The 27,481-nt window shown below is 42.1% G+C and overlaps 1 protein-coding gene across 1 annotated transcript; it reads left to right on the forward strand.

The window, feature by feature from the left end:
* Positions 1-1,244: 1,244 nt before the first annotated feature.
* LOC307216250 (prosaposin-like) lies at positions 1,245-26,005 on the forward strand. Its single transcript, XM_079976294.1, has 14 exons — positions 1,245-1,400; positions 9,300-9,433; positions 11,816-11,890; positions 12,491-12,616; positions 12,958-13,152; positions 15,903-16,046; positions 16,541-16,597; positions 20,155-20,268; positions 21,594-21,689; positions 22,160-22,340; positions 22,495-22,658; positions 24,923-25,003; positions 25,262-25,369; positions 25,542-26,005. Exons 1-14 carry the CDS (start codon positions 1,355-1,357, stop codon positions 25,575-25,577), a joined length of 1,557 nt encoding a protein of 518 aa, XP_079832420.1. The 5' UTR covers positions 1,245-1,354; the 3' UTR covers positions 25,578-26,005.
* Positions 26,006-27,481: the final 1,476 nt, after the last annotated feature.

Consider the following 27,481-nt stretch of genomic DNA (forward strand, 5'->3'; position numbering starts at 1 on the left):
CAATTTTATTTTTTTCCTGCATGTGACCACTTAGGTAAAGGTACCCCTGCCCGTACGGGCCAGTTGTTACCGACTCTAGGGTTGCGCGCTCATCTCGCTCAAGAGACCGGGAGCCGGAGCCGTCCGAAGACACTTCCGGGTCACGTGGTCAGCGTGACAAGCTGCAACTGGTGAGCCAGCACCAGTGCCGCACACGGAAACGCCGTTTACCTTCCTGCTATAAAGCGGTACCTATTTATCTACTTGCACTTAGGGGTGCTTTCGAACTGCTAGGTGGGCAGGAGCTGGGACCGAACGACGGGAGCTCACCCCGCCACGGGGATTCGAACCGCCGACCTTACGATCAGCAAGTCCTAGGCACTGAAGTTTTACCCACAGCGCCACCTGCGTCCCATGTGACCACTTACGATGTAACAAAAGTAAAGGCACGTGGAAGAAATTGGCCTATTGCAGCCATGGCGCAAGAGCTTAGATTCACAAAGGATACTTCAAATACTATCAGGACCAAAAGCTCATTTGAAGTGAGTGTGTGTTAAGAGCATGAATCCCTTGAGTAGGCAGAGGACAGCAAAGGAGCAAACCCCTTTGCTTTTTGCAGTTTCTCTGTTACGATTACCTAATTGCCTTAGGCCACAGCCCTATACACACTTAGGAACACATTATTTGTGAGTACGTACGTGAATATGGGACTTATCTGAGAGTATATCCCACCAGGAGTGACTTGTTACTCATTAGAAGATTTAAGATCTGTTATATATGCCATTATTTTTGCACTAGGGAAGTTGCAAAACAGTAACCTCTGGGTGTAAAATCGCACTACACAGCTGCATACACAGGATCGGGCTGCACGCAATCCCGACGAATACATTTATTACATTGATTGCCTACGCAGGCTTTTTGTGCTCAGCAAACGCTGAGCAAACACAAAGAGGAGGGGGTCGAGCTTCAGCCGCCCCTCTCACATGACTTTGCTTTCATAGCCTTCTAATCAACCATCCCGGCCTCTTCCCGTCTATGACACAACCCCCCTCCCCTCATGTCTAAGATGAATCAGTGTCACCAGACCCGGAGAGGATTGCAGGGAGCTAGGGAACCGGTGGGGGAACGCATGCGCACTACGAGACCAGGCCGACGAGGAAGAATCGGTTTTTCTTCTCGGTCTACCACTACGCTTGCGCAACAACAGCAATGCGGGAGCGGGGCTCCCGAGCTTCAGCCGACCCACCGGCGCGCACGCGCAGTAGCTGGCTTTACCCCCTCCCTCCTCCCAGTCGGCGGCGCTGCTGGTTATATAGGCTGCCTGTCAGCTGACCCTCCCGCATTGCAGACGGCGCAGCCCGAGAGAAAAGCCGACATGCAGCGCTCTGCTCTTCTCGTCCTCCTTTGCTCGCTGGCGGCGGGTAAGAAAGCGAGGCCGCGCCCTCGGTCCCGTTAGCAGCTGCAGCTGTTATTGTTATTATTCAGGGAGTAGAAAAGCAGGAAGAGGCACCCTGGGGTGTTCGTTGCTTTGCTTTGGTTGGGCTTCCATTTAAAAATAAAAAATGGTGGGCTCTTCGCTTCCCTCAGGAGGAGGATAGAGGGCGACGAAGGGGGAGAACAGCACAGAATCTTCGCTTTACCTCAGAAAACGAAAGCGGCGAGGTGCCTGGGAGGGGAGGGTGGCTTCTTTTTTCCTTTCTTTTTTTAAAGGGGGGGGGCTCCGCTTTCTTTCTTGGCCGCCATTAGAAAGCGCCCTTCTTTGCCCTGCCCCGACAAGGCGACCCCCCACCCCCCACCTCACCCTGCGTTTCTTTCCGCCACGGTGGGCAAAGGATTTATTATTAGACGTGCCCCTACATGCCCGTTTTGAGCCGCACCTTGAGAAGACGTCCTTTAGAAGACCTGCGTTTTTTTATATTTCGGAGGCCGCCCAGATACAGTACTATTATTGTTAATGTTTTTGCAAGGCATAGTAAGACGCCCTTACAGTGAAACACGCTCTGGAGAAGAAAAGCGCAAGTCGCCGTCGGGTGTGTTTTGAGGGCGGCCTCGGGGACCTGTTGTTTGTTTATTGCCAGGTTTGGGGCGTAGCCGAGCTTCCGCCCTTTCCCCCCCTCCAGCACCTTAAATGGGAACTGCCCGCCCTCGCCGTCATCGCCGCCAACTGAATTCATGGTTTTTTAACACACTCGTTACCCCCCCCCCCCTCTTTTTCTGGCCAAACAGCTGGTCAATGGTTTTGCAGTTGCATTTTTGCATAGCTGAGGCTGCTCTGATCAGGAGGCTGGAGTAGGTGACCCCATGCCACCCCAAGGTCCCTTCGGACCTTAGATGACCCCCCCCCCAAAAAAAAGATCCATACTAATCCAACAGTTTCCCAGCAGCTGCTGTTCAAATATCCCTGGAAGGCGAAGGTGTGAAGTTGACAGGTTGTCCTCTCCTACCTGTTCACAACAGCTGGCATGGAAGGGCACAATGCTTCTAGACGTGGTATTTCATGATTGGCGCATCTGTTAACAGCACCTGGCCATTCCATAATTCTGGCCATTCCATAATTCCAGAAGTCTTGTGGCTTCCTCAAATGCTTCAAGCATCCTTATGTTTCTGGCATTTTAGCCCTGTTTTTATTACATATATGCATTCCCTGGGCATGAAAATGTCATAATGCGCCACTGAATCAAGCTCGCTCCCAATAGATAAATAAGCTGTGATTCTTCAGGTGTCTGGCTCTTATTCCTAGTTGTAAATTCTTAACTCCACTTATGATGTTGCCATTCCATCAGTTCCTTTACGTTTCAGCTTTGCAGCGTACCCCCACAGGAACCAAATACTTGCTTTGGTGTGTTGGAAGCTGTTCTATAGTATAAGCTGGATGCAAAAAGCACTGCATTGAAATACCTGCAGAAAGGTTTCTTTTGAAGAATTGCGGTTGATGGCAGGTGCAGTTTATGATGTGGAAAGCAGAGAATAAAGCCATTGAACCAAAATATATGCAGAAGAGCAGCAGCTGGAACAGCATTGTAAATAAGCCCACAAGCTTTCAGGCCACAAAATGGTTTAGCCAGTCATGATATATTGAGAACCTGAAGAAAAGGGGGCAAGAAATAACCCAATTCTTAGTTGTAGAAAACGATCATGCCAGGATTTAGCTAGCTACATTTGTCTTTTCAACAAGAGGACTGTAAATTCTAGAAAAGTTAAATTGCTACCATCAAGTATTTCTGGAATTTGCTTTGGATCTTGAGGATTGTATCTAAGAGGCATACTTTGAACATGGTTTCTCACCGCAAATGATACATATCTTTCTCAAAGCATCACATAAACTTGTGGGTGGATAATCCAAAGAAAGCTTTATCTTTAGGGGTTAAATTTTGCAACAATTAATGTTGCAGCACCAAGTATGACGAAACACGGGTTGAATTGAACCCTGAAGGTTTGTATACTGGTTCTCTAGATAGACAAGCAGTAATTTTAAAAGGAATGGAAATAATCAGGTGCGTCATGCAAAGGAAATCCTTTCAAAGTTACCTGAGGTGGAAAAACATATTTAATAAGCCAGTTATTGCTATCTTGAACACCCTGGCACTGCAGTCAAGTGAAGTTGGAGGATGAGGAGTCTGCAGACTCTCCCTGTGATAGGCTTCATAGACTTTCTGAGTTTGAAGGGACCCCAAGGGTCATCTAGTTCACCTCCCTGCAGTATAGGAATTAGTCCCAACATCCTCTTTCCAGGAAGGCCAGGTGCCCCTAGGATGTTCCTAAGGCACGAGCTGTCCAATGTCTGACCCCAGCAGTTGGGGTTTAGTGGTATACTCCCCTTGCACACTGAGCTTCCACAGCTATCATGCCTAAACAGTAGCAACTAAAGCTCCTGTCTGCTGCTTAAGAGAGTGTTCTTGCGATACTGTCACTTTCTCTGAACTCTGCAATGAATGACTTAAGAGCCATCTAGCTTGTTTATTTAAGAATATATCCTGCTTAATACTGTTAAAAAATTGTGTGACACTGCTTTTACAGAATTATTACAAATAATTATGCTCATTCTTGAATTACTATTTGGATGCTTGTAGAATGCAGCAAAGGGAAAGGGAGGTGAGTAGCCCAAGCAAAGGCATCTGATATTTTGTGATAAATATAAAGCTAGCCTACTTAACTTAAAAAAAAAAAAACACCTTTCAAATGGAAGTGATCCCAGCACTTAGGGAGAACTAGTGGAAGTGGTGCTTTCATCTAGGGTGGATTATGTCACAGCAATTAAAAAACCATTTAGATCATGATTTAGGATTGCAAGAGGAAAGACAGATCTTAAGCTAATGATTTATGATATAATCCAAGCTTTGTGTAAGTTAGCTCCATCCAAAATGCAGGTGTGACTAAATTTCATTCCATAGAAATTTAGGGAAGGGCAGAAAACAAAGATTGAAACTCACTTCCTGCCTGCCCCTGCCCAACTAAGAACAGTTGGGCTGCAGTTTAATTTGTACAGGAAATACACCAGAAAGCAGATGTGTTGGTTAAATACATCAGAAAGCAGATGTGTTGCTTAAGATTGCACTGTTAAATCAAGTTTCCTATTGGTTCATCTTTCCTAAACAATACTGCAAATTTAACCACTAAACGATACTAGTTTGCACTGTTTGCACTACTGTTTATAGGAGGCATTACAACTTTGTCACTCTGCATATATTTTTTTCTAATAATTTATTTATATGCTTCCCATCTGACTGGGTTGCCCAAGCCACTCCGGGCAGCTTCCCACAAATTAAAAACAAAGTAAAGCATCAAACATTAAAAACGTCCCTTTAAAATATTTGCTAATACTGTAAGGTTTTTTTTAATCAATAATAGTTATGACTCTGATGTTTTAAGTATAGGAAATACATGAACATAAATCCTTGGATAACTTCATTGCTATGTTTCATCTGCACCCTCACAAACAAAATGCCCAGGACTTATAGGGCTTAGAAGGTCTGATTTTAAAAAACCTGCTCTATTTAGTTCAATAACAAACTGTTTCATGGGGTGAAAATGAAATGTATGTACTTAATAGGTAAAGCCTGAAAAGTGGTCTCATTGGGTGGAATTCAGTACTGCACTATATAAATGTTCCATCTGTGCAAGCATAGAGAGAATGCCCCCCACCTTCCCTGTGCACTGTTCTGGAGGTTCTCCCATCCCCCAACTATTTGGGGGGGGGCAAGCCCCATTGTGCAAGTGGGAGTCATTGTCCAGGGCTTCTGTTGACCAGGTTCAGTTAAAGGACGTTTTTCAACCTATTTGATACATTCCTTGATTAAGTTAAAGAACTTTCATGCTTTTATTGAGGTTTATCATTAATCTAACTATTTGAGAGATTGTATATTTTTAAAAAATCCAATTTAAATCAAATCTGGGCAGGTCTCTTATTTTATTTTAAATTAAAGGCATTGATTTTTAGTCACCCTCCTTTTATTAAAGTTCTCTGTTGGATGATGAGCACCTAGCTGTGGTTGGATTTATGTGTATAGTATTGCATAATTTTAAATAAACATTTTTGCTTTTCCAAAGCTTGGTGCCTCAAGCCTCGCCTTTGGAGATAACTTATCATTTGTGAATGATAGTTTCTGTAAATCTGGTGACTCACAGCTGCATCTTGGGCAAAGTATCAACTAAATGGATCACTTCAGTTTTTAGTTTTTCTTTCCTCCTTGCTTTAAGGAAACAAAAGAGAAAATGCCTTGTATTGGTTTGAGGTATGAATGCATTCCACAACATGCATGTGAAACAAAACTTGGTATATAAATTGACATAATAATAAATACACAATTATAATTGTAATTGATGAACAACTCAATGGAGTAAAGGTAAAATCAGTTTAAACTATGAAGTCTGAATTCACTTAAAAGGCCTGCTGTAATAAGTATTTAGTATTAAACTGACTAAGCATTTGACCTGCTGATTTCAAATACATGGCAAAAATGCTGCCAAGTAGACAGTGAACTGTCATTCTGCACTGTGATTCTGATATAGTGAAGTCTCTTGGCTCTGCAGAATTTGAGGTCCACAAGTGCACCATTTCATGAGCTCACAAGCAAACTTCTGCCTCTTCCACTCTCCTCGGTCCATATTGGGTTGCAGAAACTATTGAGCCAAAAACATGTTGAAATTGAGATCAAGGGACTAGCTTACCTGTGACCATTTAATTTAAGTTTGAAAAACCTCTGACAACTTTGTATTGAAACTTTTTTCGTCCACAATTAAGAGCTGGAGAACTTTACTGCAAATAGGTCAAAACTTCTCACCTTTTGCCTCTAGAGGGTGCTTCTTGCCTTGGTTAAAAGCACCTTCTAAATCCATTATTCTCAGATGTTTCAGTATGGGACATAGCTGTAAATTTACTGTATCTTTTAAGCCCTTTTAACAAGAAAGGCATGCACATTTTCATAAATTTTATGGAAGCAAGTTCCAGTGAGTTTTCTACATCTGATTTAGGATTATAGCCCTAAAGAACAAGAAGAATGTCATTTAGCTGTCATTTCTTTTGTAAAGTCTTGCACAAAATAGGAGTGACCTTTGGCCAATACAGAAAGCTCTAAGTTGCGCAAAATGACTGAGCATCTGACATTGAAGCCTGTGGGAAGAAAGCACTTTAGCTTGTGTCCTTACAAACGTTAAGTATCTTAGCCTGTCCTTGTAAATAATCCGTACTCCCCCTGCCCTGCCAATCTTCTGCTCTGTTTGACCATTTTCCCACCCGTTGCCAAGATGTTTTACGTGTGCAACACTAATGCAGCATCTCTGCTGGTTTGCAAATCCCTAGCTTCAGCCAGCTATACTTGGTGCCAGTGCTGGTATAATGCTACATTGTGATGAATGATGGGGAGGGAAGGAAGATTTTGCACGTGAGAGGAGCACATGTGAGCTTGAGACTTGCTCCTCTAACCATGATTAAGATACTGGGTTTGTAATAAGAAAAAAAATGTCAGTATGTGTGTATTAATTTCAGTGGTACTTGAAATATGTGCTTTAGATTGCAAAGTACTGCATGTTCCAAAGGAAAGATTTATCTAGAAGTTGATTCAGTTTCATGCGCAACATAGTTCTCTGTTCGCATAAGATTTGCAGTGTTACTTACCAATATCAGTAATGTAACTTGAAAAAGAAAGCAGCTACATCTGCATAGAACTATAGAATTCTAGGGGTGGAAGGGACCATTAGGTTCATCTAGTCCAACCCTCTGCAATGCAGAGACCTTTTGCCCAACGTGGGCCCAGAACTTTGAGATTAAGACTCATGCTCTACTAACTGAGCTATCATGTGGATTCTGATACCACTTAAGAAATTTCTATCATGGACATCAGTACTTATTGGTCCCAAGATCACCCTGAAATCATTTCATTGCAGAGTACAACACTGGTCCCACTATCAGAATGCTTGTTTTCTGAAATCTTAAGTTATCCAAACACAAATAATTATACTCAAACCTTGTTACACAAACATATCTGAACAGACACACTTTGCCTGCTTCCTTACTAGATTGCGTTTTGTGGCAGACATTTTTGGCAGAAACCATGGAGGGTGGGAAAGAGATCAGACAAATTCATGTTTTCTCTTTTTGGCTTTTGCTGATTAGCTGCAGCAGTTTCAGGCAGAAAGCATGGAGGGCAAAAGCATGGATTAGAAATGTTCCCATATGAAGTAATGGGAAATCATCAGTTCATTATGCAAACACTCTCTTAATGAATGATTTCCTGAGAACGCATTGTGTTAGGAAAGCAGGTCCTGCATGTAATGGTAGGATCAGGCTGTGTCTAGTAATAGACAAAACCAGCCATTCACAGGCTGCTTTATATCCTTGTCCATCCCAGTAAAATTCCCCTAGAAGCTAGATAACTAAAAGTCTCATCAGAATTTCTGTAGTTACATACAGGTAGTTTCCAATTTCCATGTTCTATAGACTATAGGACAGGCTTCCTCAAACTCTGCCCTTCAGATGTTTTGAGACTACAATTCCCATCATCCCTGACCACTGGTCCTGCTAGCTAGGGATCATGGGAGTTGTAGGCCAGAAACATCTGGAGGGCTGAGTTTGAGGAAGGCTGCTATAGGAAGTGGAAGATTGTATGACTGGAAAATTTATTGTGATAAAGACCTCATGTCCCTGTTTGCACATGCTCAAACTCTCCAGTTCTTGCCTTACTGTTGAAGATGGAAGAATTAGAGGTTTTAGTGGCAAAGCCATTGTACATTATAGAAACAATAAACTTGGCAATAATACTTAAACTAGACTAAATGCTTGATGTTCTCTTTTGCAGTAATTGAAGTGCTCTCTTTATCATCAAGCCTGAAATGTTGATAATTGAGTAATCCAGTGAGTGAAGTATTGATGCTAGATTGACCTTGCTGTCTTCTGAATCATAATCCATTTAAAGTATTGTGAATTTGCTATAACAATATTAATTTTAAAACACGGGAATAAAATAAAATACTCCCAAGTTTTATTTCTGAGCCTCAAAGCTGGGAGAGGGAGCAGCAGCAGCAACAACTATCCCCCACTGCCTGACCTTCACAGATGCATGCAGTACAGCTCTTGCTTTCATTCTTAAATTAAAGCAAATGTCCATAACCATGTTACTCAGCTTTGTTCCATTGTGAATTTAAGATAGTTTCCTGCAGGGGGCAGTACTGGAGGAAAATCCTAGAGCAGTGGCTCCCAATTAGCCAAGTACTGCAGACTCCTGATTTTTCAGACGCCCCAAGCTATTTGAAAATTTTGATACCTCAATAGTAGTTTTTGTTACGTGAATGGTGCCATGGACCCCCTAGGTAGGTTAAAATACATACCATAAATAAGAAATAAAAAAGCAATAGTGATACAATTTAAAATTATACAGCATCTGGCACAGTGCATTAGTTGCTACAACAGGCAGAAAATTTACTAAGCAGTCTCCCAAGACCCTCAGCAATTTCCAAGTGATCGGGATGGAAGGGAAGTTTGGGAACCACTGTTCTATAGGAAACAAAATTATCTAGCAGTTCCTAATTGGTGGATGACAGGTGCCTCACAACATGTTAGCTCACCAGTTGTCAGTTTCTCTTACTCTAATGCATCTGTATTTAGTAAATGGTGAATACACAAAAATAGCTTCAAATGTATGGTGTGAAGAGTGCTATGGCAGTTAATGCTAACCTAGGTCTGTTCAGTTGTGTATTCATTTCTGTTGTATGAATTTATCATTTTTATTTCTAAGGTTCTTTAAAGACCCTCAGCAGAATGAAACTACTTAAGTGGACTTACCTGTTTTTGAACAAATAACCTGAAAACTAATTTCCCCCAACAGCTTTGGCAAGCCCCCTCCTACTGCACAGAGAGTGCGCAAAAGGTCCTGAGGTATGGTGTCAGAACCTGCAGACTGCATCTCATTGCAATGCAGTTAAGCATTGTCGGCAAACTGTTTGGAACAAGCCTACAGTGGTAAGTCCAACTTTTTGATGTGACAGTAAACTGGAACTAATTTTTGTTTCCCTGGTAAATTTAAATGTTCTATAATCCATGCTTTCTGAACAAAGCAAGCATACCAGCTGACTGATTATATTGGTTTGCAACTAAATAGAGCTTTAGAAATGTAGCCTTATGAGGCTTTGCCCTCGGGTGGGAAAAATATTGCGCCCGGGAAAGGGAAAATGGGAGTCAGCAAACACTCAAGGAATAGTTTCAGAGAAAAAGCTTTATTTCTACCATCCATGAACTGGTAGAAGGAGCAAGTGTGATAACTCACAAAGAGCATGCACGAGTTCACAGTCATGTGCACAGAGACAGAGCATATATACCCTTCCAGTTCCCTCCCCTTTTCTCCTCCCTCAGGAGTCCTGCCCATGAGTTTCTCTGAGCATGAACAGAAAGCTGTCTTGGGACTATTGGACTCTTGGCACCCTTCCCAGGAAAGGGGGAATGAGAAGCCAAAGGGGGGTGGGTCGAGGAGCCCTGGTGGTTCAGCATGTCCAAGATGTTGCAACCGAATGAGATAAAAGTCAGTTCCCAGGCCTGAGTATTCTTGGCAATGACAGAGCCTATTCATTAGCCTTTTGAAGCCTTCTCGTGCTGATAAAAGAATAACATTTTGCCTATGTACCAGCATTCTGTGAGAATCCACAGAAGAGCTGTAGCTGTGGATTTTTAGAAGACAAAAGGAATTTTGGACAGTTTTGAACAGTTTTGAGGCCTGTGGTGATTTCACAGACAGGATTTGGGTATCCTGTCCCTTCAGTAATACTTAGGATCAGAACCCAAAGTCTTTGGCCATGCACTTGCATATCTTTTGCTTAGAAGGAAAGGGGAGTGATGACTCGCAATATACATGCATATACACTGAGCATGATAACTTGAGTTGAAAGAAAACTAAGTTCTTAGAACTTTCAAAGATCAAGGACAGGTCATCACTGAGCATAACTGTCCCTTTATGTGAAGGAACACACAATCTGGCAGGTTTTTGGTGTTATGCTCCATGTTATTAAATGTGACCCAATTTCTCTCTCATCAGCTACAGTTTATATTTGACTAAGAACAAATGTGCCCATGTACACTTTAAGAGTTTATTAAAACGGTTCCCTATTTTATCCAAACTAGGAAGCTGACTTGGAGAGTAGTGCTTTTGCCGCCTGATGTAGCCTACATGAAATTTATTGCAGATATTTATTTATATCTCACATTTCTTGCCAATCCCAGGACAGGCCACAATAACATAAAATCACAAAATAAAACCATAATATTCCAGTATTTTGTTTACAACAGACAGGGATAGCTAAAATAACACAATTAAAACAACAATGTCTCCAACATTGTCACAGTGCTGCATAGTGAGTTCAACTGAATGTAGAAGTGCTGCCATATCATTACCAATACTGCCAAGAGATCAGGGAGAATCTGTAGGGTTTCACTCCCCTATCCTTCTCTGACAGAGATCATGCATCACGATGACCAAGGGTGTTTCAGCCAGAACCCTGGTTATAATTGCTCAAAAGAATCAGTTTCTTCCAAAAGTATCTGAAGATGTCCACCATCCTCTTTAGGACCTTGTTTAAAAGGGGGGATATTAATATAAAGGGACGCGGGTGATGCTCTGGGTAAAACCTCAGTGCCTAGGACTTGCCGATCGCATGGTCGGCGGTTCGAATCCCCGCGGCGGGGTGAGCTCCCGTCTTTCGGTCCCAGCTGCTGCCCACCTAGCAGTTCGAAAGCACCCTTAAGTGCAAGTAGATAAATAGGTACCGCTTTATAGCGGGAAGGTAAACAGCATTTCCGTGTGCTGCGCTGGTGCTGGCTCGCCAGAGCAGCTTCGTCACACTGGCCAGGTGACCTGGAAGTGTCTCCGGACAGCGCTGGCCCCCGGCCTCTTAAGTGAGATGGGCGCACGACCCTAGAGTCAGACACGACTGGCCCGTACGGGCAGGGGTACCTTTACCTTTTACCTTAATATAAACTTTGGGTTCCAGGGAAAGCTTCTGGGGTTCTTGGAAACTGCTGGTACCGCCCCCTTGAACAAAGAAGTGTTTCACTGCCATTTGGATCCACCCAGTCAATCCCCTTCAGCTTCCTCTTGAAAGCCATGATGGATAAGAGTTGAGGCTATGTGCGATTGAACCACATCCTTGGGTTGCAGCAGCTGAATTTTCTCCCACGCAACCTGACTAGATGGTATTCTAGATCCTGCTACTGGAACAGTTATCAGTGGGTGGTGTCATGGTCCATGTGAATGATGAATTGTAATTTCTCTTAAGGGTAAGAGGCAATACTAGTGTAGTACTGGGCAATAGTATGCACGTGTCCTTATTGATAAAAGCTGTATGTTCTCCTCAGAAAAGCATCCCTTGTGACTTATGCAAAGAAGTTGTAGCTGTGGCTGGCAAGGTCTTGAAGGACAATGCCACGGAGGTAAGAGTGGAGCTTTGGTGTGGTCTAATCCGATACATAATTTGCAGGATGCTAGTTCAGTTGATAATGCCCCTTGTATAAAAATGTACAAAACATTACATTTTCTAAATTGGAAATTCCCCTGTTGAAATTGAGTGGTGGGGATGTTGGATAACATATTCATTATGAGCCCTTTAGGGACAGAATTATTGAAATTATTGAAATGTATAAAACATTGATGTGAGCTGCTCTGAGGCCTTGCAGTGGTGCAGGGATCAAAGTCAAATACTTGAATTCCAATTGCATTATCAGATTGTTGAAATCAGTGTAAAAAACAACCACCTTATAACTCTACTGGTAGACAAAGGCTACCTGACTTTCCTTGTTAGAAGGGGAGTTACTACTTTTATTTGGATTCCACTACATAAGGAGCTACAGATTGCAAGAGTTGTGTCTTCTGTTCAGGTTTTTAGTGCTGATTTTAAAAATTAGCTACAGGTACACTAATTTTAATGACCCTCTTTCATGGTTTGGGAATCATTAAGGGTTTCTTTCTGAAAATGAAAGGTAGGCAAATCTGTTCAGTCCTTGAGGCTATAAATCACCTGTTTTCTGTTACAGGAGGAAATAAATGCCTACATGACTAAAGCATGTGAGTTTCTTCCTGACCAAGAACTGGTATCTCAGTGCAAGGAAATGGTGGATGCTTACTTGCCAAATATTCTGGATATGATCAAAGAGGAGCTTGTGAGTAGTCTACTGAAACTGAAGCAATTTTATTTTATTCCGAATTAATTGGACAAGCTAAGCGGGCTTGGCTGCTTCCGTTTGGTGAACCTAATACTTCTCTTTTTCAAGCATTTAGATGTTGTGTGGTGGGTGATAAACCTTTGATGGCTAGGGCTAGAAGAAGGGTTAGATCTGGTAATAACAATTGTGGAGTGGAGCTTAAGCAAGTGCTGGCTGCTTAGCTCCTGTTGTTATTTCTACTTGATTCTTGGGGGTCAGGTACTTGTCTGGCATTTCTTCTTTGGAATTTAAAGTAGATAGAAGCAAATAAACATGAAGTATTGTTTGTTGATCTATAGGATAATCCTGAAGTTGTATGCAGTGCACTCACGTTGTGCCAGTCTCTTCAGAAGCATCTGGCAACATTGAAATTGCAGAAACAGCTTCAGTCTAACAAAATTCCTGAACTAGATTTCTCTGAACTGGCATCTCCCTTCATGGCTAATGTGCCATTACTACTTTACCCCCAGGACAAACCCAAGCAAGAATCTCAGGTGAGAATGTAGCATGTCAGATCTTAACTGCAATGGGACTGTACAACAAATGGGTTATTCCCATGGATAATTCTTAACAAATATAGCTTGACTGTACTCAAAACTCTGGAATACAAGCCTGTACAAAATAAACTTCTTTGGTTTCAGCATTAGCAGTCTATGTAGCTGATGCTTTTGGCAAAGTGTTCTACTGCATCTGCAAATTAAATTATCCAAACCTTAATCGGTTTATCAGCCTGCTTCTTTACCAAATCAGAAGTAACAAAATAGATGTTGTATCAAGACACGTAACTGAGAGGTCAGTTCTGCTCATGCAGAGTTTTTATCTTGCTGTACTCTGGAATAATAATGATACAACCTCTCCAGGACAAAGATGATGATGATGATGATAATAATAATAATAATAATTATTTATACCCCGCCCATCTGGCTGGGCTTCCCCAGCCACTCTGGGCGGCTTCCAAAAATATATATTAAAATACTGTACTACATCAAACATTAAAAGCCTCCCTAAACAGGGCCGCCTTCAGATGTCTTTTAAAAGTCTGGTAGTTGTTGTTCTCTTTGACATGTGGTGGGAGGGCATTCCACAGAAGGCCCTCTGCCTGGTTTCCTGTAACTTGGCTTCTCGCAGTGAGGGAACCGCCAGAAGGCCCTCGGTGCTGGACCTCAGTGTCCGGGTAGAACGATGGGGGTGGAGACGCTCCTTCAGATATACTGGACCGAGGCCCTTTAGGGCTTTAAAGGTCAGCACCAACACTTTGAATTGTGCTCAGAAATGTATTGGAAGCCAATGTAGGTCTTTTAAGACTGGTGTTATATGGTCTCGGCGGCCGCTCCCAGTCACCAGTCTAGCTGCCGCATTCTGGATTAGTTGTAGTTTCCGGGTCACCTTCAAAGGTAGCCCCACATAGAGCGCATTGCAGTAGTCCAAGCGGGAGATAACCAGAGCCTGCACCACTCTGGCGAGGCAGTCCGCGGGCAGGTAGGGTCTCAGCCTACGTACCAGATGGAGCTGGTAAACAGGTGCCCTGGACACAGATTTGACCTGTGCCTCCATGGACAGCTGTGAGTCCAAAATGACTCCCAGGCTGTGCACCTGGTCCTTCAGGGGCACAGTTACTCCATTCAGGACCAGGGAATCCTCCACACCTTCCCGCCTCCTGTCCCCCAAAAACAGTACTTCTGTCTTGTCAGGATTCAACCTCAATCTGTTAGCCGCCATCCATCCTCCAACCGCCTCCAGACACTCACACAGGACCTTCACCTCCTTCACTGGTTCTCATTTAAAAGAGAGGTAGAGCTGGGTATCATCCGCATACTGATGAACACCCAGCCCAAACCCCCTGATGATCTCTTCCAGCGGCTGCATGTAGATGTTGAAAAGCATGGGGGAGAGGACAGAACCCTGAGGCGCACCCCACAAGTGAGAGCCCAGGGGTCTGAACACTCATCCCCCACCACCACTTTCTGAACACGGCCCAGGAGGAAGGAGCGGAACCACTGTATGAGCGTGCCCCCAGCTCTCAGCCCCTCAAGACGGTCCCGAAGGATGTTATGGTCAATGGTATCAAACGCTGCTGAGAGATCCAGCAGAACTAGGAAACAGCTCTTACCTTTGTCCCTAGCCCGCCGGAGATCATCAACCAGTGTGACCAAGGCAGTTTCAGTCCCATGATGAGGCCTGAATCCCAACTGGAAGGGATCCAGGCGTGTCTGGAGTTGTTCAGCAACCACTCGCTCAATCACCTTGCCCAAGAATGGAAGATTTGAGACTGGGCGATAGTTGGCCATCGTGGCTGCATCTAAAGATGGTTTTTTAAGAAGCGGTTTAATAACCGCCTCTTTCAGCGGGTCTGGAAAGGCTCCCTCACGGAGGGAAGCATTCACCACCCCACAAAGCCCATTGCCCAGCCCTTCCCGGCTAGCTTTTATAAGCCAGGATGGGCAAGGATCAAGGAGACAGGTGGTTGGTTTCACTTGTCCAAGCACCCTGTCCACACCCTCGGAAGTAACAGATTGGAATTGATCCCACGCAATTTGACTAGACAGGACTCTAGCACTCTTCCGCCCCGGCCCTGCTCCCACGGTGGAGTCTACCTCTTCCAGAATCTGAGCGACTTTATCTGCAAAAAACTTTGCAAAATCATTGCAGGAGATCATGTGGCCCGTACTGGGCCCCGATGTAACAGGTGGTTCAACTAAATTGCGAACCACCTGAAAAAGTCTCCTGCTGCTGTTTTCTGCAGATGCAATAGAGGCGGTGAAGAAAGTCTTCTTCGCCGTCGCTACCGCCACTTGGTAGGCTCGACATTGAGCTCTAACCCGAGTCCGGTCAGCTTCAGAATGAGTTATCCCCCACCGGCGCTCTAGCCGTCTCAACGATTGTTTCATTGCCCTCAGATCCGTGGAGAACCACGGGGCTGTCCGGGCTCCATGCAATTGGAGAGGGCATTAACGTAACAGGGAAAAATATTTATTGGTCAACGTTTCACTAATCCTTTGTTGGTTTAAACAAGTTGAATGAATGAGTCTATAAACGTATATGCTATGAATGGATTTTAATCAAAAGTCTTTGGCCCCAAAAAGTGACCCATCCTATTCTGGGGAGCAAACATCACTGCTTTTCAGGGCCTCTTGTATTAGAACTGGTTTATTGGAGGCCTTTTAGAATACTATATAAAGCTTTGTTCAGTTCTTCTTTCAAAGGTGTAATCTTACTAAGGTGTGCTAAATGCTTGTCATTGCAGGGAAATGACAATGTGTGTCAAGATTGTGTTAAACTGATAACTGACCTTCAGGAAGCCGTGAGGACCAACTCAACCTTTGTGACTTCTCTCATTGAGCATGCCAAAGAAGAGTGTGAACAAATTGAACCTGCGTTTGCTGATCTGGTAATTGAATAGATATGGTTATGTTTATCTTGTGTCAGTGGGATAAGTGCTACAGTAAAGTAACGATTCGATTTTTAATGCCATTTTTAAAGTCTAAGCAGTCACTTTTCTGAGGTAATAGTAAAGCTTAAAAGTCTTCTTCCACAGTGGCTCTAAACTCACACTATTTAAGCTCTAATTTTGCCCTATTTGGCAAGCCTGTGGGAAAAGTAGAAACAGGGAGACCAAGTTCAAATCCCAACTTGGTTATGATGCTCCCTTGGTGACATTGCCAAGATCACCATCTCTGTTTACTCATTCTTGCAACAAACTTGAGAGATAAAAGGAGGGGATGTTTGCATCTGTGAGTTCCTCTGATAAAGGATTGGATCAGAAGGCAATTTGTTGTAACATAAGGCAAATGACTTATTTTAGGAACAGTATGGTGGCTTAAATGATATTGTATATATGATACTATTTACATTCCATCTCAAATCATCTTCTCTTTCTAATAGTGCAAGTCCTACATCTCCCAGTATTCAGACTTAGCCATCCAGATGTTGATGCATATGGTAAGAGGAATATTGTTTGTTAATAATTGCACTTCTAGTTCTGAAGGGGTCATTCTAATAGGTGTGATGTGAGGATTAATACAGTAAATAATATGTATAGGATAACCATGGTAGTTTGACAGTGTCATAATTGAAGTGTCTCGCTTGCAGTGGTTCTCAACCTTGGGTCCCCAGATGTTGTTGGACTACAACTGCCAATATCCCTGAACTATGACCTTGCTAGCTAGGGATGATGGGAGTTGTAGTTCAACATTTGGGGACCAAAGGTTGAGAAAGGCTGCTTTAGAGGCTGAATCTAAGCTGCTGCTTACAGCAGAATACTTGCTTGTTAAATGACCATTTTCTTTAAAGTGTGTTACCCAACCATGTGCAATCATTTTTGTATTAACAAAAAGTTAAGTGAAAGATACTGAAGCTCCACCTCGGTTTATGGCAGCAAAGATAAATAGCACTTAGATTCATTACTGTATATTTTATCTGCACTTGGGCATTTTCCATACTACTTTCAATGACCCAAGTATCAAAAAATGAATAAATGTTGGCTTTTAAGCATAGCAAAACAAATCTCACCCACGTTTTGGTCCCTGGCAAGATTTCCTGCCTCTGAAAATCTGTGCACCATTCAACTGCTTGGTTATTTTCCTGTTAACTTACCATGTCTTCCTTTCTCTCCATTTTGTCAACAGCAGGAACAGGTATGTGAGAAACTTGCTTGTGGTGGTGCCTTGCTTCTCTCCCCCCCTCCTCCGCCCCACCCCCGCAGCTGTAGTTTAAACTCTTGCTTAGAGGTAGATGTGGTGTGACAGAATTCAGCTTTGACAGATTCAAGGACCAGACAGTGGCTTTGGAAAAATAGTAATTCCAAGTGCCGAATGAAATTTCATCTTGGCTATTCTGAACCAAAAGGGAGTCCCAATTTTTATTATCTTCTAATGTGTATTTTAGTAATGGAGCTTCAGAGGGCCCCATGAAGCTCATATACTCTGCTTCAATAGGGTACTACAGCGAATGGGGCTTTTGGAACTCCATAATGTTCTTTGGGCATAGCTGTTAAAGTAACCTTTCTAGGAAGACCTTGCGCCTGTCATAGTTTAGTGGCAATATATGTTGCATGTGTAGTGCTGGTTCTAGTACTGTATTTGAGTGCATGAACGAGGGAAACACGAGGTGAGGGCGGAATGGGGAGAGGAAAGGTTTTTCCATATCTAACAAACGTGCTGAATTTTTTCTCCCCTGGCATATCTGCTCTTGCATGAGAATTCTTTGGGCAACAGACTTTAAAATGCTGAAGCTTATATGCCTTGCTTTATGGTAGCTTAGTTCTGAAGGAAAAGTGCATGCTACTACTTGATGTCCAGTTTACAAAAGGAAAGAGAAAATACCTGGTTTTGCCTGTGTTTAGAAATAGGGAGGACTTTCTCCATCAAAGGCTGTCTGGGTGGAAACACCCATGCTAGGTAACAAAGCTTAATCTGTAGTAGGGAAAGCTTCTGCAGTACTTTCTGTTTATAAAAGCATGATTTTAGAATCACCAGGTGCTGTAGCTGTATAGTATTTGCAACTTAATGGACCAGTCCATATGTTATACTGAACCATGGCTACTGCGACAGAAACAAGCTGCAGCAAGCCTTGGGCTTCTGAATATTATATCCCACCTTCCTGTGACATAGCTGTGAGGAAGAGATAGGAAACTCTTGCTTCTGGTTCTGATTTTTTGTTGTTTGTTTGTTTGTCCAAACCCAACTTGTTTTAAGCTGGTTTGTTTCAACACACTGTAACTGAGATTAACCTGATTTTGGACATAATGCATAACCACAGTTTCCATCTCCTTTTCTTGGCTGTGCTAGAAGGAGTATGTTAGCCCAAGGTTAACTGCGGTTTGTTTCTATCATACTAAGCTGTGGTTTATTGTGAAGTCCAAACAAGCTCACCCTCTCTTAAACAATATTCAGTTTGTCCTGAGAGAAGCAGGATGCTGGCATAACTCTTGGAAAATGTGTAGAAATGTTCTTAATTTCTGTTAATTTAGCTATATATGATGTATATTCCAATATCTTGGTACACATTCTTTTTCAAATGGCAAGCAACTTGCACTGTTTTCCTCATATTTAAAAGACCAGTGGTCAAAGTGAACTAAAAGTAACTGCCACTAATTAAATAGCATATTCCATTTGAATATGCTCAGTAGCGTGCTGCAGCGGAGAAGGAATGGAATGCAAAGAAGGAGGGTGTTCCTGGGGCAAAGGAAGTACCTTATGAAATATTTATATAATTAAACAAGTAAACTAATGGAACAAGTATTTTCTATAAGGTATAAAACTTGCAGTGGTTATGGTAGTTGAGCATGGTATAAATTTTGCAATATCTGTAACAGTCTGCATGCAGGTGCACTGAACAGTAAATTGCAGGTAGGAAAGCTTGTGTCTTTCAGATACAGATAATATATTATTTGAGTTCAGAAAAAGAATTCAAATTGTCCAAATGCAATTTTGGTTTTATCAATGGCTGGATCTTGTTCTTTGGTGTGGAAATGTGAATTGGCTACTTCAAAACAGTTTAATGCAAACTGCTAATTAGTGTCATCCTAGAAACACATATTTATGCCTCCTGAAACTGGGCATAAATATGGTATCTAGCAAAGTGCCTTTTAGAGAATCAGTAATTCACTGGCACACCCAAGTTTTTCTTGAGTACTGCTTAAATGTAGCATCATGAGGTATGTTGAGCAAAGAAAGCATTGCATTGACTGTGTATCTGCTCTCCTTTGGATTGCCATTCTAAAGCATTCAGTTTTGAGGAAGAAAATCTTGTCTCTAGTCAACTTTTAAGCATTTTGCGCTGTGGTCTAAACCTTGCCAATCAGAAGGTCGGCGGTTTGAATCCCTGCAACAGGGTGAGCTCCTGTTGCTCGGTCCCAGCTCCTGCCAACCTAGCAGTTCGAAAGCACGTCAAACTGCAAGTAGATAAATAGGTACCGCTCCGGCGGGAAGGTAAACGGTGTTTCCGTGTGCTGCTCTGGTTCGCCAGAAGCGGCTTAGTCATGCTGGCCACATGACCCGGAAGCTGTACGCCGGCTCCCTTGGCCAATAAAGCGAGATGAGCGCCACAACCCCAGAGTTGTCCTCGACTGGACCTAACAGTCAGGAGTCCATTTACCTTTACCTTTACAGTTGAATTACTAAAGGCAGTTCAATTATTGGAGAAATTCAAACTGAAAGCTCAAGTGCAGTCGTACCTCTTGTTATGTCAGTCTCCGGTTGCATTTTTTTCAGGATACGAACACGGCAAACCCAGAAGTGTATAGTTACGTTCATGTGCAGAAGCACTCTATCGCGCCATGTGCGTGCGCAGAAGTGGCACTCTAGTTGCAGACTTTTCGGGGTGCAAACGGCACCCCGGAATGGATCGAGTCCGTAACTAGAGGTATCACTGTAGTATCATCTGAAAGGCATTTGAAACTCCTTTCACAGCTTTAGTGTGTGGTGTGCTGAGACTTGACTAGTTCTCCTTCCTGCAGACTATCAGGAAATAATTGGAAGTGTTCTTTATGTCTCCAGCAACCCCAGGTTCTTTGTGGCATGGTTGGATTTTGTTCTTCTCTGAAATCTGTGCCTCTCCAGACTCTGGTACCTGCAAAAGTTATCTCTCAAGAAAAGGTAGAACCAGTTGAGGTAAGATTTGGTGTTAAGCAGTCTATATAGTACTCTTGGTGTGGGATGACATTATCTGGTTCAGCCTTGATGCCACTAATGTCATCCAGTAGATTCTTGCCATCATAACCAGTGGTTGGCAAGGTTTAATAACAAAATACTTAGCAGGTAAATAACAAAAATATTCAGCCTTAGCATTGTTTTACTATAGTTATCAAGGCTTCTGCAGGCACTTAAGATTACATCTTTCCATAATAGTTAGCTGATTTCTGATTTTAAATATTTATATGGTTTTTATGGTATGGCTTTCTATACGACTGTTTTAATACATATGAATAGTGGTGCATACATAATTTTATAAATAAAACATGTAGGCAGATACAATTGCTTTGTTTATATAATTACTTGACAAAGAAAACCATAGTTGGGGAGGAACCATAGTTCAGTGATGAAAGAGCACCTATTTTGTATGGAAGAATGTTCCATTTTCAAGCCCTGCATAGACCTTTAGAAGGGGTCAGGTAGAGGTGATGGCAAACACCTCAGCCTGAGACCTTGGAGGACTCTTGCCTGGCTGAGTAAATCTAAGCTCAATGGCATTATAATCTGACCAGGTATGAGGCGGCTTACTGGGAAATGGATTAGTGATTTTGATAACTGAGTGTTATTTAAATTGCCTGGAATTTGTTCTTCCCCTCTCGACACAAGCAGTTCCTGCTGGATGGCAAAATTGTGCTCTGTCTTCTCCCTCCCTGCCATATATACCTGGGCTTTTTTGGATTCCATCCACATGCTATAGTTGAATAGCTTGGGACCATCACCCTAAGCCCCTTGTCTCTGCACATATAATTCTGTAGTGGAGGGAGAAAATAAAAAATTGTGTTAGTCTTCTGCCTTTCCACGAGTAACAATTTGTACTCACTAAGCAAAATGTTTTTTTGTTGTATGGGAAGAAAAGTAAAAGTCTAGATTGTCTAGTACTCAAAAGCATTCACAATTTGCCACAGCTAAGCATGCCGCCTTAAATGTTAGCCTCAAATATTGGATGCTGTCCACAGCATTTAAAAGTTACGGATTTCATTTAAGGGATTGCACAGACTTTAGTCGATAGTAGAACCTGAAAATAATACAATTTAGGTTATTTTTTTCAGAGATAAGCAGTGGGACAAATACAAAGGATTTATGCAAATGTAATTTTAAAGATTCATGTATTCTGTAAACTCAAGCGGACTTCGAACCAAAAGTCATACCACATTTCATGTTTTTGTAGCTGGTGGTCTTCTAGATGTGTTAGATGTTTGAATGTATTCTGAACTGCTGTATATGTTATTTATTCCAATATACAGAATAGCTTGAGTCAAACAGAATCTTTCTCTCTGTGTGATGCATGTACGATAATGGTAGAAGAGGTGGCCAGCCTTCTGGAAAGCAATAAGACAGAGGTGTGTATCTTTTACCTACGTATCTCTTAGGATAGGGACACTAAATACCTTTTCCCCTAAATACATCTTGCTGTCTAGGTGCTGTTTGCTTTGATTGTTAAAGAAGTGTTAGTATCATAGCAATAGTATGCCTAGGTTTTTATAGCATAACTTCATATTATGCTTACACGATGTCTGAGTTTTTCCAACTTCTTATAGATAGTATTTGATGAATCAGAGTCCACATTTTCCTTTGTTACGGTTTTGTGTAATCCACATTAAATAGCTGTGTGCCACACTGAAAGGAATTAAGAGAGTGGAATAATAAATAGGAAAGGTATTGATATCTCTTTGCTAAAATAATGTATTAACTTGCTCAACACAAATAGCTTCAGATTCTAACTTGGTAAGTAGATGATGTCCCTTTACAATCTCTGTAACTATTATCACGAAAGTTACTTTACTTAACATTTTCATTTTGTATGTACTAGGAGGAGATGGTTTATGGAATGGAGAAAGTCTGTTCTGTGCTACCTGAAAAATACCGACAAGAGTGCAAGGACTTCGTGGATGTCTATGGGAAGTCTATAATTGACATGCTTTTGGAAGCAACTGATCCTAAAATGGTGTGTGTGATGTTGAGGTGCTGCTCAGACAATACTTTGCCTGCTGGTAAGAACTTAAGGAAACAAGTACTCTACACTAAGCACTCCTACATGTTTTTAGTTGGTGCCACACGGGTTTTTTTTTCTTTTCAGTATTGCATATTTTAGTTAAGTGGCTATAGGAAAAAACTTTGAACATTGGACTCTTCTTGTATTTTCAGAAAAAAATGTTCCAGTGCAGCCGCAGGTTGGGGACATCTGTGATGTCTGCAAGATGATTGTTGCATATGCTGACAAGGAATTGGCAAAAAATGCTACCACTGCTGAAATTGAAGAGTTTCTGGAAAGAGTCTGCCGCTACTTGCCGGCGTCTGTCAGTGACCAGGTAAAATAGATAATTAGTATTAGACACACCTGTATTTAAAGCTTAAAACATTATGTGTGACTAGTGAGCAACATTGGCTTCTGCTCTAATCTTCTGGTTGTATGTTGTAACCATGCAAGGCTTGACAAATGAGCACAAGACATACTAGGTACTGTGATCTATCGTATTTCCCTTGCCTGTTGCATTATTTCTTTCCTCTGTGAGAAGGAGCAGAGCACTAGCCTCCTGGTGACCTGGCAGAATTAATCTTTCTCCTCCAGTGCCTTATTAACTAGTCCTTAACTGGGGTGGGATGCTGATTTGAGTGGCTAGTGGTCTTATTTCTCTCTCCTTCCCCATCCCCTATGAGATGTTTACATGGAGTTTCACCAGCCTAAACCACAGAAATAACTTACTGTCTGCTTAGCTAGCATATGCAACTGTTTGAGCATTAAGAGCACAGCATATTGTCAGCTGTGCGGGGTGGAGGATCAAAAACACATAAGTAACAGGAATGCTGAAGGATGCACAGAGGAGTGCATCTCAAACAGCCACAAAGAATACAATCACTTCAGTGTTTCACAGTAAGTTGCTGGTACATTGAACTTAGCACATTGTAGACCTGCAGTCAAAGAAAGGAAGAGCAAACATTTCTGCAAATCCCTTGTAAAACAAGACAGGTTGCTGTACCCACAGTTTATTGCAACTGACTAGGAAGCTGTAGTTGCTTGCATTGCGTAAGTGTAGCGCAGTGGCAACCTCTGTCCTGTCTGTTCATTGAGTTTTTATTGGCGAGAGCAGTCATGTGAGGACTCTTGAGATCCAAAACAAAACCGGATGTGGACCATGGGTAAAATCATTTACCCCATGATGTATTACATTAAAAGTCATTTGCCACATTTGCTTTTCATGCCAGCAACAAACATGCTTATCTGCATTTAAATGTAAAGGGGCACATGTGAAACACAGGGATGCATGCTCTTACTTGTATCGGTTAACCCCTTGAGCTGTTGAAATGAGTAGGACACTTGTCCCTTCCCAGAGGTGATGTGTTGGCTCCCATTCAGCATTGACTTTATCAGGGACAGAATCCGTGGACAACTTTATAGTGGGCATGAGTAGAATGATCCATTATTCCCCAGATTATTCTGTTCATAGCAGCTTGGGTTAATATTGTTAATAAATTCACAGTGAAGGTGCATATTTTGGCAATTAAATTACCACCTGGCAAATTGATTTAATGTTTGTACTAAAAACCTGTCAGTAACACATTCATAGTTAACATTCAGATAGTGCATACAAACCATGGGATGCGGTGGAGGGACATGCTTCAGTGCACTTTTCTATGGGAATAGTAGATCTAGAATGGAAAAAGAGGTGTCTACAATAGTTGATATACTGGTGCTACCAGCGTTGTGTAAATCACCTCTAATGTCTCATTCTTTGGTAATACTAACAGTGTAAGTCCCAGTCACCAAATGACTTGAATTGTATATTGCAAGTCCATCTGGATTTACAAGCTATGTGTGTTGTGTATGCCCTGCTTTGGGAGCCTGTGGCCAAAAGCAGCATGGACAAATAAATGTATAATGTGTGTACAATAGTAAAAAACACAGTAGGTAGTATTCAAAGCCTTTGTTCTATTTGCACAAGGACTTTTGACACTGCACTGGGATTTCCTCTCCCTGTGTGTCTCCGCATGCCCCGTATAGCTGTTCTGTGGCTTATCCCAGACCTTTTGTGTAGATTTGGGGAGGGGGAGAGTTCACTGCACAAACAGAAGTCATTGCATTAAGTGAAAGAGTAAACTGGATACCTCCCAATAGGTAGTATTCAGCCAAGTTAATAATTTACATTCAGATCATTTCAGGAGAATCTAGTGCAGGGGTCTGCAAGGTTTACCTCGCCTGGGCCAGTTCACTCCAGCAGAGATCCCTCCATGGGCCGGATCATGTACTTTCCGGCGCCTGCGCAGATGCAATTACCGTTGCTGCACAAGCGAGTCCCCGTGCGCTATGCTAAACTGGCACAGTGCGGCGCAGGGACTCGCCAAGTTGCCGGCTCGATTTGGGGGTGGCTCGTGGGCCGGTTAAACGACCCCCGATCTAGTGCATACTAAAATCTTCCACTGAAACTACTGAGTTTTGCATATATTAACTTCAATTGAGTTGCATTCAGTGCAAAGAAGTGGCTTTAGTTCCTTACTGTTTTTTAAAATCATATCCTTGATTAATTAGCAGGGGCTCGGGTCACGTAATCTTTACTTTTCCTTTGTTTATCAACAGTGTGTTCAGTTTGTGGAGCAGTATGAGCCAATGGTTGTGCAGCTATTGGCAGAAATGATGGATCCCACTTTTGTGTGTAGTGTAAGTACCACAGCTAGTATGGCTGTTCATATGTAAAGCTGATTGATACATTAATCCATGGGATGATACCTAGCTAGGACATTGTCTGAGAACAATCTTTGAAAGTCCTTTGATTTTAATGGGTCTGCTCGGTCCTAGTGAAACTTGACACTTTTATCTTGGGAAGTTATATGTGGCTTGTAAGAACTACTGGGAAGGACTAATCTATGTTTTTATCAAAATGGAAATTGGAGCTGCAATTAATTGTCCATCTTGCAGAAACTTGGAGTTTGTGTGACATCATCACATTCCATTTTGGGATCAGACGTATGTGTCCGGGGACCTGGTTATTGGTGTAAGAACATGGAAACTGCAGCCCAGTGCAATGTGAGTAAATGAGATTTTGGCATACTTTTCTATTCCTGTGGGTTTCCCAATATTTCTGGCATCAGCTATGCAGGAATAATGACCTAATGAATTTTTTTAGCCATGTTGTTAATATTGTGGGAATTGAGTTCACTCTGACCTTGCCTTGAACCTCTCTTTCTTTCTCTCCTAGGCTGTTGAACACTGCAAACGTCACGTGTGGAACTAGAAGAGGCGCACTGGCTTTGGCCAAAACTTTCGTTCTTGAAGAAAATGAGGCGAGCATTAGGCTGGCAAGACTGAAACCTTGGTATCCTGATCTCTCCTCCTCTCCACTTGACCCCCCACCTCCATTGAAGTTCCTTTTTATGAATTTTCTGGTAGCCGTGCTACTACCCTGGAAGGATCCACAACGTTGACTTAATTGGAGTTTTAGTTTATGATCTGTAAGAATAAACAGTAAATCATCAATGTTGATCAATTGGCCTGAGTGCCTTTGAGAAGGAGTGCTTACAGTATGTAAGTAAACAAAGGACACCACTGCTATATCTGGATATTAAACATAGCAACTAATTTTTAAAGGCGCTCTTTTTGGTGACTGGCTTGCTAGAATATGTGTCTTTAATGCTGTTCATTAAAACACCTGTTGAAACTATATCCACTTGCTTTACAGTTGATTGGTTGAGGAATTCCTTAAATTCTTTGGGCTGGGGCACAGCTGCATAACCCACACAGGAATACATTTCCTTCCACAGAAATAGTCCAAAGATGGAATGTGAATATGCCCATGGCTTTTGTGCAGCTATGGCTCTTAAGTCTTGAGACCATCATGGAATTCATTAGTGTGTTGCCAGAGTTGTGTTCTCATTAAGTAGATGGCTGATAGCCCATGTAGTTAATACGGAGTGTTGAATTCAGAGCCTATGGAGCAGGCAATACCAGTTGCTACTATGTGTATCCCAGCTTTACTCACCAGGTGTTCAGGATAGGTGCAACACATTTTTAAAATAAATAAAACTACTTTGGCTGCTTTGGGGTGGGGGGGGAATATAAAACTAAAAAGTTGCCACAAGACTGGAAAATCAAGCTGTGTACCTAGTGTGCTTTGACTGACAATTGCAGTGCATGAAACTAGCTCCCTAGATGAGGACAGACTTGCCACTCTGTTTTTTGTAGGAAGAGTGTCTGAATGTAAAATTCAGAGGAACCTTGGCAAAGTGGTATTGATAGTGTGGTTTGGAAAAAGTTGTATTTTTTCATTTGGGTTTTGGAAAAGCAAATCATTTTTTTAGTGTTTCCATCTATCATTCTGCAGTGCTGCTGCTATCTTGCACACTGCCGCTATTTGCATGACTAGACATTCTCCTAGATAGTGATAGCGCTAAGTTCAGAATATTTAGCCACAAAATGTCATGTGATAATAGTATGCATAATGACATTTGGTTGAGGACACCTAGTATGTGTGGACAGAGATGGCTCATGAAGCCAGTGATGGTAATCCAAGGCCTAGATTGTGGATGGTGCCATTTTCTAGTTTGTTTGTAGCTTCAATATATTTTTCCAAGTTTCATCCAAGCTGGTCAGCTTGAAAGCTTGAAGAACAGTACTTGGTGGAGGGGTGAGAACTATCCATTACACATAGTGCCCCATAACTTTTGAATGCATAGTTTTCTAAACAATTTATTCAAGGTAGAGGATGGTAAATGGAAATTTTAAAAGTCAAATCTCTTCAGGGTTTTTAAGTTTTAGCATGTTAAATTTAGGCACACAAGATCTTTGAAACTGTTTAGTAAAACAGTTGGTTTGGAATGGAGAGCAAACTAATTTTAATGGCAGCAAACTAATTGTTCAAAGTAAGCTGTTGATTGTTTTCATGCAGCTTTATTTTATACATCCTAGATGTATTGAGGGCATTGTCTTGATTTTTATCCAACAGATGTTTATGTCTGCTCTTTGGCTCCAAGTTCTTGCTACTTGAAAATGAATATACAATTCAAAACAGCTGTTGTGTTTTGTTTTAATCTTACTGCAGATGTTGATGCTGGCATTTGCTTAATGATCTCATGCACTGATATAGGGTGAATATTTGCTGCCTCTTAGTAATGACCTTTCTTCCTTGGAGGTTGTCAGATT

This window comes from Podarcis cretensis (assembly GCF_951804945.1).
Source record: "Podarcis cretensis genome assembly, chromosome: 5".
NCBI classification, from domain to species: domain Eukaryota; kingdom Metazoa; phylum Chordata; class Lepidosauria; order Squamata; family Lacertidae; genus Podarcis; species Podarcis cretensis.